Source organism: Lissotriton helveticus, chromosome 5_1, assembly GCF_964261635.1.
Source record: "Lissotriton helveticus chromosome 5_1, aLisHel1.1, whole genome shotgun sequence".
Taxonomy (NCBI): domain Eukaryota; kingdom Metazoa; phylum Chordata; class Amphibia; order Caudata; family Salamandridae; genus Lissotriton; species Lissotriton helveticus.
The window spans coordinates 498,555,199-498,573,007 of NC_136065.1; the positions used below are offsets into that span (position 1 = coordinate 498,555,199).

The window sequence follows — 17,809 nt, forward strand, 5'->3', positions numbered from 1 at the left end:
ACACTACGCGCACGCCTCCACGCCGCAGGGATCCGAAACAAGCATCTGGATTGGACCACCTCCTTCCTCTCCGGCAGAACCCAGAGCGTCCGCCTCCCCCCATTTCGCTCCAAAGCCTCCGAGATCATCTGCGGCGTACCCCAGGGATCCTCCCTCAGCCTGAAGCTGTTCAACATTTACATGGCCCCGTTCGCACACGTAGCCCGACAGCATGACCTCAACATAATCTCCTACGCCGACAACACTCAGCTGATCCTCTCCCTCACCAAGGACCCCATCACCGCCAAAGCCAACCTCCACGAAGTAATGAAGGCCGTCGCCGACTGGCTGAAGACCAGCTGTCTGAAGCTGAACTCGGACAAGACGGAGGTCCTCATTATCGGCTCCAACCCTTCAGCCTGGGACGACACCCACCGACCAAGCACGCAACCTGGGAATCATCCTTGACTCAACGCTCTCAATGACCAAGCAAGTCAACGCCGTCTCCTCCTCCTGCTTCAACACCCTCCGCATGCTCCGCAAGATCTACAGATGGATCCCGACAGATACAAGAAAGACAGTCACCCAGGCCCTCGTCAGCAGCAGACTCGACTACGGAAACGCCCTCTACGCTGGAGCCCTGACCATGCTCATCAAACGACTACAACGCATCCAAAACGCCTCGGCACGCCTGATCCTCGACGTACCACTCCACGGCCACATCACCCCCCACCTGAGAAACCTGCACTGGCTCCCCGTCAACAAGAGGATATCCTTCAAGCTCCTCACCCACGCACACAAGGCACTTCACAAGTCCGGCCCAGCCTACCTCAACAGACGGCTCTCCTTCTACAACCCCAACCGCCAGCTACGCTACGCCGACCTCTCACTCCCCACCGTCCCGTGCATCCGAAGAACAACCACCGGTGGGGGATCCTTCCCCCACCTCGCCGCCAAGACATGGAGCACCCTCCCACTGAGCCTATGACAGACCCAAGACCTGCTGACCTTCAGGAGGATACTCAAGACCTGGCTGTTCGATCAGTAGCACGCCCCCCACCCCCCCCCCCCCCCAGCGCCTTGAGACCCTCGTGGGTATGTAGTGCGCTTTACAAATGATTGATTGATTGAGTAATACTGGTTTTTAGGTCTGGCCTAGGCAGAGCATGCTCTGCTCGGAAAGGCATCCAGTATTCAGGTATAGACTTGAAGCTTTGCCCCTTTTCCCCCCATCTTTTCAATTGGCCCCTGTTACTATCCTTTCTAAATGGTTGGTTTTGATTAATGGATAGGCTTAGTAGTCCCTCCTTATTACTGCCTTTGCTACATTTGTAACCTCCCATGAGGACTGGCCCTTTTAATTGTGTTGTTACACTGAATGTTTTATTTACATTCTGTGAGCACTATTTTCTTTAACCTCTTCCCTGCGGTGAAAATTTCGCCGTAGTGCGGGGATTTAATTAGGGGGCGTAACCCCTTGCGTGCTCAGTACGGTCCCCGGCCGTCCTACGTCACGCTGGACGTGTGCGCAGGATGGCCGGTGGGCGTCTCAACTCCGCCCACGAATTAATTCTCCAGCGCAGGCGCGGAATTCGTGCGGCGCTGGGGAATCAGCAGTGTTCGGACGACCCCCGGCCGTCCTGAACACACGCCCAGCGTGACGTAGGACGGCCGGGGGCCGTCCTGAGCACACAAGTGGTTAACGATTTTCTACTATTGCAAGGGTGCCCGCTTTCCATCCAGGCGCTGCGCTTTAGGTTTGCCCCGTACCGCTCTGCAGAAGTCAGCGTGTCTAGTATTGTTTGGTAATAACATTTCTGGCAGCTTTTTTTTTTTAATTGGCGCCATGCCAAAGTTATCCTTCCTTTTCCCCAGTGAGCACGGTGCTTCATCTGACCCCCGCACCACTCTGCAGAAGTCAGCATGTTTCATAATTACATTTCTGTGCTTTCTGGTGTTGTGTGCTGTTGTCCAACCCCCTCCTGATTCGCAGCTTGACCCGGCAGTGCCGTTACCCACCCCCCTCCCTCATCGCTGCTTACTTTGTGCATGGTGCATCGTCTTTTTTTTTATTTATTCATACACACACAGCACCTCTGTTTGTGTGTGAGGCTACTCCTGGACATCACGCTCCATCCTCCACGCCTTTATGAACCTGCCTGAGTCTGCCGGAGTAGAGGACGATGCGTCGTGACAACTACGCTTTAATGGCATACTTTCACTGTTGACCTTTTTAGGCGGCATGTGCTTCACTTTGTGTGGAAAAAAATAACAGTAAGTTTTGTAGTAATAAGCACATGCATATATATAATATTTTTGGTTTAGATTTGTCTCCGCACCGTACCACTTTAATGCGAGTAACGCTGCCTTTAACTTGCTCTCTATACATAAAGAGCTACCCAGAATTGCCAAGAGTGGGGTTACACCCATCCCAGGTTGCTGGCTTTACTTGCCAGTAGCCGCCCCAAATACACTGAGAGATTGCACTTTATTACAGGGAATGGGCACTCCGACTCCACTCGATCCTCTAAGCAAGCATCGCTGGAGCACTTTAAACAGCCTCTTAATGCACTGCTAATTTACGATCTATTGTGAAGTTCTAAAAGCACAAAGTTCCTTTCCTGTGTTTCTTACAGTTCTAACCGCGAATGTAGGGGCTGGGAAGGTTAATTAATAGAATTAATGCATAAATATATTGTTGCTTGCAAGGCACTGCTAGCATATCTTCTACTCCTGTCTTTATTTTTGGCTCTTCTTGTTCGTACTTTAAAACCCAACCATATCCTGGGCATGGAGAAGTTGTCCATGATAGCGAAGGGGGAAGGCGACAAATACCCAGATCTATGGTAGCCCTTCCTATCGTTATTGGCAACAGAATTTAGAGAAATAACCTGCCCCAGATACTTACGATTATTGAGGCTTTCACAGAGGGAAGATTTGGGTCCGACAGTCTAGATGAGACAGTAAAAGCGGGGAGAGTAGGGATCTGGGACAGGGGCGGGGTTCCAGGTTTATTGTTTTATTGCTAGGAAATTATCTTGCAAGTCCGGGAGAACCCACTGCCACAGGGCGTGACTAGTGCATCACGCTATACCTCAGTTAGTCAACGGTTATCTTTCTTTATATGTGAACATTGCCTGTATTATTGCTCCGGACATGTTCTGCATTGTTTGGTGTGGAGGGTATCCTCTGATATTACTAAACAGACTTAATACCAAAGCTGGTTTAGGTTTAAGACGCGGCCGGCCCTATTGGGTTGTAGGCGGCTTGCTGTGTTTAATATCCGAAGTACTACCATGCTTGACTGTACGGACTTATATTCTTGAGCTGGCCCATGGGGTTGTAGGGCTTTTTTGGTTATGACTCTTGTTCCCGAATATTGCTAATAAAACAGATTTAATACTAAAACCCAACCATACGCCTCAAACCATAATATTATTGCTGGCAGCTGCTACGCATTGCCCCATATTCCTTCCACAAACTAAGCTGCTTCTCTTATTCTTATTTGCTTTCTTTAACCTTCCTCTATTTTTGCTTCCTTTTTAGAACCCCAGGCTCCAATCCTTTCTTAGTTTAACAGCCCTCTTCAGCCCCACTTTATCTCACTGTTGCTGCGTGCATTTTCCTCCTTGCTATCTTCTGATCCTCTATTTTTACTCTCACCTTGTCCTTACTTTATAACACAACCGCACATCTCACATCATAATATCACTGCTGGCAGCAGCTGTTATAATCTTGTGAACTGTGTAGCTCATACTGAATACAACTTTTACACAATGGACACTTAGGGTTACAGCTGGGGTATTTCAAAGGATAAAATCGCATTACAGACCTAGCGTCTCCCTAACATATGGTGATTTTGGGCAATTTACCCTGATTAAGACCCACTCACTGTCCAGACTTCAGGGAACTGTCACAAGATAAGATCTCTTCCCAGGGAAAAGGAAGCCAGTGGGTAACAGTACTTTTTATTACTTTCTCTGTAAAGCAGATGCTTTAGCCTCCTTCAAAAGACCTACCCACTCATTGCATTGACCCTCAACTGACTAGTGCTCCACCTTCCTCCAGACATCTCTAGACATCTCCTGAGAAAGAGTACCAACGCTCATTTCCCTCATGGTTACATATCCACCTCTTATTGCCGGTAACTCTGTGTAGCATGAGCCATTGCATTTTCAAAGATCACACTGGAAAAGAGATGCATGGTGTATAGACTGGCTGCTGGTGCTCTTTGCATCTGACATCACACGAGCCTTACAAGTTAGAAGCAAGCATGTATTCCTGAATCAGGCCACATGACTCAGTGTACAGTATTTGTATAGCGCTTCAATCCCTAGCGGCACAGCACCCAGGATAATGTGCTGCATGGCTAAACACTTATAAGGTTACAAAGGCGAGACCTACTGGCTAGGCCAATGCTTGTTGAAACTTGTAGGTGAAATTGTACCATTGGTGTTTCGCGCCATCACATTGTTCACCATAGTCTGAATAAGGTCCAACTTGTGCAGCTTCTACCTTGACCTGCTGACGTCATTTGCCTTGTTAATCTTCCTTACAAGGAAGGTGTTGCACCATCAATAAGATGCTCAGTTTGCCAGGCCAATTAGATGTCTTATGTCTCCCTGTTTAAAGTCAGTGGAAGGCTGCCAATTTGCTCTGTGATGTTAAACATTGCCATGGTATTGTCAGTCATAATTATCACAGCCCTTCCTGGTAACCTGCCCCTGAAACACTCTCAGGGTGCATCTGACCGCAGAACTTGCACGTTGGTAAATAATGTTTTACAACTCAGATTAGAGTCCCCTAGCCAAGAAGGATAAGTTACCTACCTGTAATCCTAGTTCTCTTCCAGGGGTAGCCTCATCAAAGTCATAGGCACTGAATATTCCCGCCCATGTGCGGGGACCGCGGAAATAATAAAAATTATATATAAAAATATATATATATATAGATATATATAACTGCCCACTCCAAAAGGAAAAGGTAGAGGCCACTCAGGGGAGACGTCGGACGATCTTTATTGATTACAGCGTGTGCATGATGCATTTCAGCCTTACAGCCTTCTTCAGATGCCGCTGTATGCAAAGTATAACTCCACCCAAGTGTCCAGTGTCTCTCTTATTGGCGGAAATCCGCTGACCCTTAGTCACATGATGTCAACTCAGCTGCAGTTCTGCCACAACTACAGCTCCCAGAATGCCGTATATTCAGGTGAGTGTTGCATGGGAGAGACAAATTCCTGGAAGGTGCGGAGTGTTCGAATACCGAGTCTTTGCTGAGAATAAAGTTCTCCCTAGGGTCCCCTTTGACGCTCCAGCCTCTCAGCACGTGTGCCTGCAGGGTCGTAAGACAGGATAACAATGTACCTGCCTCCTCGTCAATGAGGATCTGCACCTCGCAGCGATCCCTGGCTAGGCGTGCACTCAGAGGCAGGCCGGAGTCATATCAATACCTTGATATTTGAAGACACTGCAAGCAACGGGGGACCAGTGATACTCCGGCCTCTTGACGGAGCAGGGCCTCTAAACGGCACGAACACATATATACATATATCATTTTTTCTCATACCAATGCAGCCCCCATCTAGGAGGCTAAACAATGTAATAACTCATAAACTGCTTTTGAATTCACATAATACATGTATAAAAACACAGGAGGGCAAGTAGCACTTGAACTCTGTTTTTAATTAGTAAACCTCATGAAAAAACTGCAACTAAAGCAGACATAGTTAGCCTACAGGCTGCATTGTAAACCAATAGCATAGAAAATGAAAGCATTTTCCTACAAAACTGGCATCATGCCTCAGGGGTGACAGTTAGGTCAGTTGTTCTTTGCGTAACCCTGAAGATCAGTGCACAAAGATATCTTGTAACAATGAAGAAAAATGGCTTTGATGAGGATACCCCTGCAAGAGAACTAGGATTACAGGTAATTAACTTATCTTTCTCTTCCAGCGGATCCTCATCAATGGTCATAAGCTCTGAATAGAATAGCAAGCCCATCTTCCACCTGCAGGCAAATGAGAGAGAATGGCCCACAATACATCAACAGCCGTAATCAGCTGCTGAACAGATTCCTCAAGGAGGCCTGGCCTACTTGGGTGTATGATCTGGTGTCTGAATATAGACAATAGTGCCTCGTAAATGTATGGACGGATCGCCAAGTTGCCACCCTACATATTTTAGAGATAGGCAAGTTTTGAAAAAAGCAGCTGTAGCCGCTTTTCCTCTTGTGGAATGCACCTTGGGAGTAGGCCCAAGGGGTCTTTGCGCTAATTAATAAGCTAACTTGATGCATGAAACTATCCATGTGGAGATGGACCACTTTGAAGCTGGAAAACCTGTTCTGAGCGACCCATAGTTAACAAATAGTTGATCAGACTTTCTCATGGACTTTGACTTATCCAGATAGAATTTTAAAACTATTAGTAGGTCAGCGAGTGTAAAGTACTCTCAGCTGGAGTGGAGGGATTAGGGAAAAAGGTAGGCAGAGAGATGGTCTGATTCATATGGAAATCTGACACCATCTTCGGAAGGAAGGAAGGATGAGCCCTCAATACAACCCTATTAAGATTGAAAACAGTATAAGGTTTCTTAGAGCAGTGGGCCTGTATTTCGGTCACTTTGCAAGCTGACGTGATCGCTACCAAGAAAGCCGCCTTCCAAATGAGATGTTGCAAGGTTGCTTTGTGGATAGGTTCGAAAGGTGAACCCATCACTTTTGATAGCACCAGGTTTAGCTCCTAGGGTGGTGAAGGAGGTCGGATCGGAGGGTAGACCTTTTTCAGACCCTGTAAGAAGTCTTTTACAACCTGTAACTGAAAGAAAGAAGGCTGAGAAGGCGAGCGCCTATATGCAGTGATAGCTGCTAAGTGTACCTTAATAGAAGGAAACTTCAAGCCTGCTTTAGCCAGGTAAAGCAGGTGTGGTAGAATGACCTGTTCCTGCCCTTTGGTTGGGCTACAACTGTTTTGAACGCACCACATAAAAAAACGTTTCCACTTGCACGCATATGAGCGCCTAGTGGATGGCCTTCTTGCTTCTTTTAAGATGGACATGCAATCTTGTGGTAGTCCTATATGGCCATTCTGGAGGACCTCAGAAGGCAAGCTGCCAAGTTCAGTGAGGGAAGGCTGGGGTGATGAATCCTCCCGTTCATCTTGGACAGCAGATCCAGTCTGCATGGCAGCCTCCTGTGAGGGCATTCTGACAGGTACAGAAGGTCCGGGTACCACCATTGTCTCGGCCAGTCCGGGGCAATCAGGATCATTCTCGTGTGTGAAAGACAGCTTGGTCACCACCTTTGGGATGAGAGGAAGGGGTGGAAAGGCGTACACAAATGCCCCGAACCAGTCTATCAAAAGGGCATTCCCCTTCGACCCTGGCCGGTAGAACCTTGAGGCGAAGTCTCTGCATTTTGTATTTTCGTCGTCCGCGAAGAGATCGATGCTGGGACGACCCCAAGCCTGGAAGATGTCTTCGACAACCTTGTCGTTGAGAACCCTGTCTTGTCTGTCTTTGAAGTGTCGACTGAGAGCATCCGCTCTTGCGTTCTGTTCTCCCAGCAGGTGAACCGCCGTGATTGATAGATTCCGTGCCAGGAGCCAATGCCAGAGAGCTTGAGCTTCCATAGACAATGTGCGCAAGAGGGTTCCTCCCTGTTTGTTCAGGTAGTACATGGTGGTGGTATTGTCCGTCTGTACACAGATTGAACTTGCCTGAATCGAAGGAAGGAAAGCCTTGAGGGCCAGGTGAACTGCTCTCAGCTCTAGCATGTTTATGTGATATGAGCGCTCTTTTGATGACCATTGACCTTGCGTCTGGAGAGACTTCATGTGGGCTCCCCAGCCCTGGAGGGAAGAATCCGTGATCAGTGTTTGAGAGGGAGGTGCTTGTTGAAAAGGTATACCCACTTGCATATTCTCCTTCTTCATCCACCATGGGATGGATGCTCTTGCTGAGTTTGAGAGGCTTATTTTGTCGTCCCAGCGAGCTGTTTGTTGGTCCCACTTGTCCTCCAGATCCTGCTTCAGAGGACGCATTTGCAGCCTGGCATTGGGGACCAGGAAGATGCAGGATGCCATCGACCCTAACAGGGAGGTAATCCGATGTTTGCATTTCTGTATGATGGAAAACTGTCTCTCCTCCGAAGGAAACACTTTTCCTAACCCGGAGTCTACCAGAGCTCCTAGATAATGGATTATCTGTGTTGGTTGTGGAGTCGATTAGTCGAAGTTCATATGAAGGCCCAGCTGATGAAGGCCCAGCTGATGACAAAGCTCTAGGCATTGCAGGAAATGACTCCTCACACTGTGGGGAGAAGGACCCTTCAACAGGCAGTCGTCCAGGTACGGGTACACGAAGATGCCTCTGCGACGTAGTGCAGCTGCCACCATTGCCATGCACTTTGTGAACACTCGGGGAGCGGACTTCAACCCGAAGGTTAGTACTTTGAACTGGTAGTGTTAAGATCTCACCAGGAATCTCAGATATTGTCTGTGATGTTGACTGACCGGAACGTGAAAGTAGGCATCTTGTAGATCCAGCGAACACATCAAATCTCCCTGCCTGAGATGTGGATATATTTGATGGAGAGCCAACATGCGAAACTTCTCCTTCCTGATTGACTTGTTGAGTGTTCGCAGATCCAGAATGGGTCTGTATTCTGCTTTTTTCGACCCTTCTTCTTTACCAAGAAGTATCTTGAGTAGACCCCTCTCCCTCTTTGAGATATTGGCACCTTCTCGATGGCTGATTTTCGCAGAATGGTAGCAACTTCGTTCTGCAATATTTTCATCTGATGGCATGGTGATGGAACTGGAGGGATTGAGGGAGGATGGCGTTGAAAACGTAGAGAGCACCCATTCTGCAGCGTAGCTAACACCCACTGGTCCTTTGTGATAGCTCGCCACTCTTCGAGATAATTTGCAATACTTCCCCCCCACTGGAGTGGTGAACGGCGACAGGGGAAGTGGCCACTTATTGTTTGGTCTGCATCTTGGCGGAGGTGTTAGACTGACGCTGGTTTTCTCTTCATCTGGAGGAACGCCTGCCTTCGTATTGAGACCTTTGTTGCCCTTGCTGATCCTGGTTTTTCTGTCAATGAGGGGTTTGAACCCTCTGTTGGGAGGATCGCCGATCGTAAGGCCTGAATCGTTGCGGAACTCTTTCTTCTTTTCTAGACACACAGCCTTTAGGGTGTCTAGCTCCGTCTTCATCCGGGACATTTCTTCATCCATGTGTGCACCGAACAAAGATGAGCTGGAGAAGGGAAGATTTAGGATCCAAGACTGTGCTTCTAGTTTGAGCGCTGTGAGTCGGAGCCAGGAGGTTCTTCTAGCGCATATCCTATGCGCATAGGCATGAGCCGAAAGAGTAGCTCCATCAGCTGCGTCGCTGATAACTTGGTTCGCCACCAAGCTGCCTTCATGCAAGATCTCTTCAAAATCCTTGCGATCTTCTTGAGGTATCTTTTCCGTGAATCCTTGGCAGGCCGGCCCAAGAGAGTCGATGCACTCGATACCTTCTTCATAGAGGCTGATGTGCCACATACCTTCCTTCCCCACAAATCCTGTGTTTTACTCTCCTTATCTGGTGGAACAGTAGAGGAGGAAGCAATAGCATGAGGTTTTTTTTGCCACAGTGATTATAACAGAATCTGGTGGAGAGGGGTCAGATTTCAGGAAAAGCGGGTCCTCTTCCGGTGAAAGATATTTTTTCAAAATCCTAGCCGGCGCAGTCTTGAGTGTCGCCGGCATGAGGAAAATGTCCATAACCGGTTCTATTAGTCCCGGGACCAATGGTAGCAGAGGTCCAGATGCTGCCCTTTGGTGTAAAGTCTCAAAAATAACATAGGACAAACTCTAGCGGGTCGGCATAGGGATGTTTAGTTTCGCCGCCCCTCTGCCAAGCACGTCCTGAAAAGTGGCAACGTCATCCATCAGAGAGACCCTCGACGGTGGGCTGTCAGTAAGAGTAGGTGAATAGTCTATGTGTGCCGTGTGTGTGGAATAGGAGGAAGGTGTTGGAGATCTGTGCCTTCTCCTCCTACTTCTGGATCTAGATATCCTTCTGTGAGGGTGCGCAGGAGTGCGACTGTGATCCTTGGCTCTTGAAGGAGTACGCTCTCTATCCACCCCCAGTACCAGCCGTGCCAACGGAGACCTGTGTAGTGGGCTCAAGTAATGCTGTGCCCTTGTGGCTGGAGTTGTGGCCCAGTGATCCAAGGGCCTGTTCCATCTTAGTGATAGATGGATGAAAGGCGATCTCTGTCCTTCTCGCCCCTCAGAAGAAAGTGGAGGAGGAGAGTTCTCTTCTTCTTGTGCAGGCCTGGTCGGCGAATCTTGATGTCCCCTGGACACTGGACTGCTGGACGTCGAGATCATGATCTCTGGAGATCTTGACGTTGAACCTCTGTGAGAGCTGCGAGAACCTGTTCTCGACGTCGGTGACGGCGATGTAGACAGTCTTACCGGACGGGAGGCCTCTTTGGACTGGTGCCTCGATGTCGATCTGGAACGTCTTCCCTGTACAGACTGCCTTCTCAAACTTGCAGTCGACCGGTCTCTCGACGTCGAACATCTACTTGACGTCGACAGAGTACTGTGTTTCGACATCAATCACCTCTGTTCTGAAGACCTGTGTCTCAACGTAGCCCTGCGGTGTGCTGTCGCCGACGGAGATTTCTGCCTCAGCGTCGGAGGCGCAGTCTTGTGCCTCGACTTCGATGATCTTTGCACTGACCTTGACGGAGACGTCTGTCTCGATGTCGGCAACGGAGTCTTGCGCCTCGACGTCAAAGATCTTTGAACGGACCTCGACGGAGACCTCTGCCTCGATGTCGATCGCTGTTGATGTGGCGACGACAGAGTGATTTGCCTCGACGTCGATCACTTAGCCAGCGTCAACGGAGATTTGGTCCTCAGCGTTGATCGTCGCCTGGTTGACGTCAACGGAGGGCCCTTTACCTTTGTCGACGTTGAGAGCGTTGTCCTCGATGTCTTAGAAGAGTGATGGGCCGACACCACTGTAGTCTTCGACAACGTCTTCTTTGCCGTCGGCAGCTTCGATGTCGATCCTGAGGCCGAAGGAGAACAGGTCGGGACCTTGCCTCTCGACGTCGACAGAGTTCTCTTTTTCTGCTCCCTCACTAGAGACCTACCTCTTTCAGAGAGGCCATAAAGTCGAATTCTCTCCCTGTCCTTGATGGTACTTCTCGACAACTTCTTGAAAGATGACAAGTGACAGAAGAGTGAGGTGTGTGTCTGATCTAGTCTTCTTGTTGCCACAGTCAGGGCAAGGATCAAATAAGGAAGGCATTTCTGAAAGAAATAAACCTTTTCTGGAACTCAAAAAAGGCTTCACTCTCACTCGAAGGCTAAAAGACGTCGAGTGAAAGCAAAAAATCCTGAAAAAAAAAAATCAGATAATTTTTGACAGAACGTCAAAAAAGGAAGAGCTGTGAATCCAGGGTCCTGACTGAAGGAGCCGGAAAGAACTGACCTAACTGTCACCCCTGAGGCATGATGGGAAGCTAGGGGTCATGGCTGCCTTAAAGGTGCGGTGCCAGTTTTGTAGGAAAATGCTTTCATTTTCTATGCTATTGGTTTACAATGCAGCCTGTAGGCTAACAATGTCTGCTTTAGTTGTAGTTTTTTCATGGGGTTTACTCATTAAAAACAGAGTTCAAGTGCTACGTGCCCTCCTCTGTTTTTATACATGTATTATGTATTTGCCAAAGCAATTTATGAGTTAATACATTGTTTAGCCTCCTAGATGGAGGCTGCATTGGTATGAGAAAAAATGATATATGTATATATCTATATATAGAGCTGTGTGTGTGTGTATGTGTATATATATATATATATATATATATATATATATATATATATATATATATATATATATATATATATATATATATATATATATTCACGCTCCAAGGTTGTCCACCATGTGAGTAGTTTTTTTTTTTTTTTTTTTTTTTTTTTTTTGCTGTACAAAAATGTTCTGTTGGTTGAAAGACCTGCAGATAGGTCCCGGCAGCAGGCGTTTCCTTATCCAAAGTAATGTGCCCCACATGTGAGGACCGGCAGATGACGACGGCCCCCAGGTTCTTGGAGTAGAGCACCGCAATGAAATGGCACCACATTTCCCTAAATGCACAGCGCAGAGACTCATTCAGAGCAGCCCATCAGGGGGCGTGTCATCATGCAGAGAAAAGGGAGTGTTTGGAGCCAGCTGGTGCTTTTTTCATTTTCCACACAAGCCTCCGAGGAAGAAGTTATTTCGAAACGCGTCAGGCAGTGGGAATCTGACTGTGAAAGGTGGGCAGCCAGACGCTTCTGTACCAGTTAATAAAGGCTTAGGCTTGAAGCCTTGTGTGTGTCTGTGTGCCTTTCAATAAACGGACCAAGCAGGAAGCATGATATATATATATCTTTTTCATATATAATATTTATTATTTCCGGGGTCCCCGCACATAGGCGGGAATATTCAGTGCTTATGAATATTGATGAGGATCCCCTGGAAGACAACAAGCCAGGTGTGCTCCCAAGGCTTTCAAGAGACATATCCTGAACAAAACTGATCTATAGAAACAATGGCCAGAAATGCATAACAACCGTCAGATGCAAATGAGGGATCTATCAGTCTGCCAATCCCTAGACACTTGTGTCCACTGTTGGTAAAGCTCTTGTTGCTGGGCTCCTATCTTGCGTGTCCTCAAGAGTACCATGATGACGCAGATGAGGTCTTATCAGGGCCCTGAACTTTTGGCTGTCACTTAGGTTGAGTTCTTCTCAGACAGTGACCTTTCTAGCATACCCTACTTCTTTTATTTCATTTTGTACGGTATCCTTTAGCTCCTGGAGTCCAGGTGGGTGAGGAGAAAACCAATTTTGTGATAGAGTTTCTAGAGGGATTTCTGGAAGGAGCTGGCCAGTTGCAGACCTCTGAACTGCTGAATGTATGTGTGAATTACTTTTTCTGCCTCCACCCCTGCCTTCAAAGGTATTTTTATCAACCAGCTAGGGAAAGGCATTCACACTTGCCAGCACAAATGAGAAGCACAGGCTTCGGGTATTTTGTTAACAACAGAGGTGCCAACTGCAACTTGTGTAGAAGATTATTGCCTTTCGCCAAGGTCAGAACACCTGTGTTGGATAAACAGGATGATAAACTCCAAGTCTAAGATGGGGTAGGCCCTTGTGATTCTTCTGCATGTAAGAGTACCTCAGCAGTTTCTCTGGTTTTATTTGTGCACAGGTATTAGCGGTATCATGGGCTTATTGAAAAGCAACTACATCTCCGACTGTTGAAGTTATTCTCCCAATTTTTTGTGTTCTTTAGGTGGACTAGGGGACAGCTTTTCCATGAATTTCAAAATGGCCTGAGAACATAAGTCCATACCTCGCTTGTCTCAAGTGACTTTGCCCCGACCCCACACCCCGATGAGGTTCTGCAAGGACTGCTTCCTGCTCGGCTTAGCAGGGGCAACATGATGTCATGGAACACATCACATTTGCTTCTGGGAAAACAAACGGGGATCCACATCTCAAAGGGAGCTGCTGTGAGCTAAAGCTGTGCTGCCATTGTAAGTCTATGATGCTGGTATCCACAGTAAAAAGGGGAGCACTGTGGCTGAAACTGTGATGGTGAAACATCCGAGTGAGATCAACCTTTGGTCACTGAAGTGGAAACATGAGCGCCTCACTGACTGGCCCGTAGTGCCTTTGCAGTCTTAGTGTCAGCACTGACAGTTTAGAATGCCTTAATGGACCCATCTGGCTAGTTTTTTAGAAGATCCATGGAGATATCATTATCCCAAATTCTAGATGAAAGTATCCACATAGTCGAATAAGAAAGTACTGCTGCTGAAACTGTGGTGGTAACACATTTCCGACTGTTTAATATTACCCTTTATCCTTTGAAAGGGACATTTGGAGCCTTGCTCACATGCCCCACATTACCTTTACATTGCTGGGGTCAGCCTTGAAGGACTCAAATGCCTTAATAACCTTCCTGATGAAGGTTTCTTCATCGTCGAGATGCACATCAAGCATCCTTGCTCTTACCTCCAGTAGCAAACATGTCCAGTAGCAAACATGTACACTTAAGACACATCTGGCAATAAAGGATTTCTCTAAGGAGCATGTCGGAAGTCTATGACCACTATAAGCAGGAATATTTTTATGGCATACTTGGAAGCTGATGGTCTGTCTGCAGGGCATTTCATAGATTTCTCCTGTTTGTTGTCTGGTAGGAATAGGAGCAGCTTCACCATCTTCTCTGACAGCTCAGTCATTTTTGCTGAGCAGCACCACTACATTGGCTTCACACATATTGAGGTATACATTCTGGATATCGTTCTGCCTACAACTCTCAGCTTCCTCCTGTCCTTCTCTGGAGACATGGAGACAATAGAGGCATGGTTCAGCGACCAACATGAACCCACAATCCACTTTGACCATGGCTCACAAGCACGTTCGGGCTCTATATTGCTAGTGCTGCAGTAAATGGCACATCTGCTTTGATACCCAGATATTGAAGATTATCTTTCCCTTTTTCCCCAATGTGGGCATAAAGTTGGCGTCAGTGATTTTCCCTCTGGATCTGGTTCCAATATTTAGATGAAGCCTGAATAATCAGCCTCAGATGCTGATAATAATCAAGTTCACAATTTTCAAATCATACATAACAGAATATTAATTTGCTCCTTAACAGAATTATGATTGTCAAGAGGGATGGATATGATTGTCAATAGAGATTGAGGGGATGCTGACTGATATTACATGGTTTTCAAAAACAATACACTGCCAGTACAATTTGTAAACATCAGGATATTGAAAATATGTAAACAACTGTTTCTTACTTTTCCGCTATAGAAACTTTCGGTTTCCATTTCCTAAATTTAAGCTGTCTTTCTTTTCGATCCATTTCCTCTAGAAACTCCACGATCTGTTGATACTGACCCTGAAAATATATCAGAAAGGTAACGTTTAGGAATATGCTACATGCATTAGTTACATCTGTGTAAAGAAAGGCAAAGGTAATCAATTAAGATTAAAGGTGGATTGCAACATTGCACCCAGCATTAGATTACGCCCCGAGAGAGAGCTAGAGCTAGCCAAGCAGTCATGAATAATTCGGTACTCTAGACATAAGTCTGTAAGGACAAACATTTAACTGCACATACATCTCATTGCTGGAGGGAAAAGGGATAGCGCTGGGGTGCTAGATATACAAACCATGTAACTGTAACTATTTACAATAATGAAGCATAAACATATATAAATACCAGAGTATTAGAACATCTGGTACATGTTCCCCCACCCCCAAATGAAACATAATCATTAGTAGGTACAGACTTCCGGATATGTAGACGGCTCCGTTTCACGGCCCGCCCATCTTCATCTGTCTGTATCTCGAGCCTACTTAAGTCAGCACCAAACTGAGCTTCGTGATGGCTTAACTGAGAATTAACTCCTATTCTAATTGATTGCACTATGCAAAGACTAAGATAAGGAATATAAGTGTTAGTAAATCAGAGGTATCGAGTACATTTAAGAGAGCACTTCCTGCTTTCTTAATGTTTCCATGAAATGAAGGCTCCACCAGTCACCATTCTACACTCTGACTGCTGTGCTGTCAAAAGTTATGTTCTCATTTGTCCGATGTTTGACAACACTTGCATCATCAGGCACATGCATGCCATTAGAGAAACTGCGAGCCTTCTACATCTTCAGCCAAACAGGACTCAACTCCGTTACTCGCAGCCTTTTCCTAAGCATGTCCAAAGGTGAAAGCCATGTCCTACTCTACGGAGTACGAAAACAACATCCAAAACATCGCTCATAAATATTCAACAGCATAAAAACTAGAAGGCAGGGCTGTTTATATCCTTCCACAAATAAAAAACGGATGTTAGGCTTTTATGTGCAATGCTGCTCTGATTTAAATATTTCTTCATCGTTTTTTAAGTTAATTGCACAGTAATATCAGTTGTTTTGTTAAAAGCAACGCCTTCCTTTAAAAAAAACATTCACCGAAACAATTTAAAATATTTTCAAGAGTAGATGTTCTGACAAATAGACAACCAGGTACCTCATACGTGCAACCAAATAATCTAATGGGCTGAAAACCACCATGGCAAGATGCTTTCCCGCCCCATTTGGAAAATAAACTGGCTTTATCAGAACGTTTTTACACTTCCACCATTTGGCAGGCAAGTCACAGTCTAAGCAAGTTTTGGCAAACCTTTCAATCTTTGCACTGTCCATGGCTGGCTACCAAAAGATGCTTTTCAGCAGTTTCTTGGTGACTGTTGAACATGAATGTACACGATAAGCCTCTGTTCAATCTAACCACAAATTAGTAGTAGGTGGAACAAATGTATCACCTCTCAACAGCAAATCATATTCCGAAGAAAGTTCAGACGCTACCTTTCAGAGCAAGCAGTGCATGTACTAAACTATTGTGCCTTGGCTAGCCACTCAAAACATGCTCCGCTACAGGTTTTATCACACGATCTTCCTGCATAGCTGTTTTCCATTTATTTTCTCTTATTGCTGCACCCATCATCACTAAAGCATCCATGATCATAGCCACAACATTTGCAAACAAACTACTAGATCCATTTGAAGTTGCACATAACCTAAAAAAAAAACGTCAGCTCTGCAGTTCTTTTCACCCTGTACATAGGTAACTCTAAACGTACACTCTTATAACTCAGCAAAATAATGTCAGTAAATCAGCTCTTTTCTTTCCAGTGGCACTACATTCCAGCAAACACATCTACGGTTTATGCTGTATTCTGATCACAAAAGACATCGCACAAAGAAATGTCTGCGAAGGTTCAAGTAACACCTATCTAAAGTGAAACTTATCTTCCAGTAGGCCTTGGACCAAGCAATGCAAAGGGGCATTGTGCTTTCTATCCCTTCCAAAAACTGTGAAAAGAACTGCACTAAACCACTGGCTGGAGATGTAGGATTGGAACATGCATAACTTTGTAGTTATCCCTGTGGCTAGTGCTTTAAGTACTGTAGGATGAATGCGACATATTGTCTGGATTCTCCTTAATTAAATTAGTATGAGAACTACTGTGTCCTGCTGCGTCCGAGAGTGGCATAGTTAGTGGCTCGTGTTTCTGTGGATACGGTGAAAGCTGGCAGTTTGGTTTACCTATGCAGTATTGGGTTACATGAGACGTTGTGTCTATTGCAAAAACAGTAAAGAAAATAACAACAAAGTACTTCATCTATTTTAACACATTTAAAATCAAAGATAAAATGTTTCCTGTACGTTTTACCAGTGTATCTCACATTTAAAGTGTGAGGAACAACATGCACAACACTGTGAATGCATTTTCTTTACGTGGGAAATTTGCACACAATTCAAAAAAGAAAAGTGAGCTGGGTTGTTAAGATTATGTTTCAGCACATCAGCATGAACATTTTGTCAATCAGAAGTTCAAGATAAACATCTGATACAGGTAAACGACGGTCTTGATCAAACACACAATAAGTGGTTAACTATATCAACCATCCAAACTCCATATATAAAGCCTGCTTGTTGCTTTCGTTATTGGATGGAATGCCAGGTAACAGCCAGAAAGAACAGTAGTTAGAGTAGACATTATTTATTACCTGGGACATTTGTAATGGAATTGTCTCTAGATCAATGTCACATTCAATCCGTGGAGTTCGTCTAGACCTCAGAGGAACTTTAGAGCAGTTTCGCCTAAGAAGGGCAGATGAGCAAACGGGCTCAAGAATATACTGGTGATCTCGGCTCTCCATGCTTTTGTCCATTGCCTCCTGTCAATCAGA

The 17,809-nt window shown here is 45.9% G+C and overlaps 1 protein-coding gene across 2 annotated transcripts in view; it reads right to left on the reverse strand.

Moving 5' to 3' along the window:
- VPS13D (vacuolar protein sorting 13 homolog D) overlaps positions 1–17,809 on the reverse strand; it is a 2,979,414-nt gene that overhangs the window by 2,879,853 nt on the left and 81,752 nt on the right. For both annotated transcript variants that reach the window (XM_078642819.1, XM_078642818.1), the window contains exons 8-9: positions 17,627–17,797; positions 14,851–14,951 (exon numbers count right to left, since the gene is read on the reverse strand). In XM_078642819.1, coding sequence (XP_078498945.1) covers positions 14,851–14,951; positions 17,627–17,797 — 272 coding nt within the window. The remainder of the gene's footprint in view (positions 1–14,850; positions 14,952–17,626; positions 17,798–17,809) is intronic.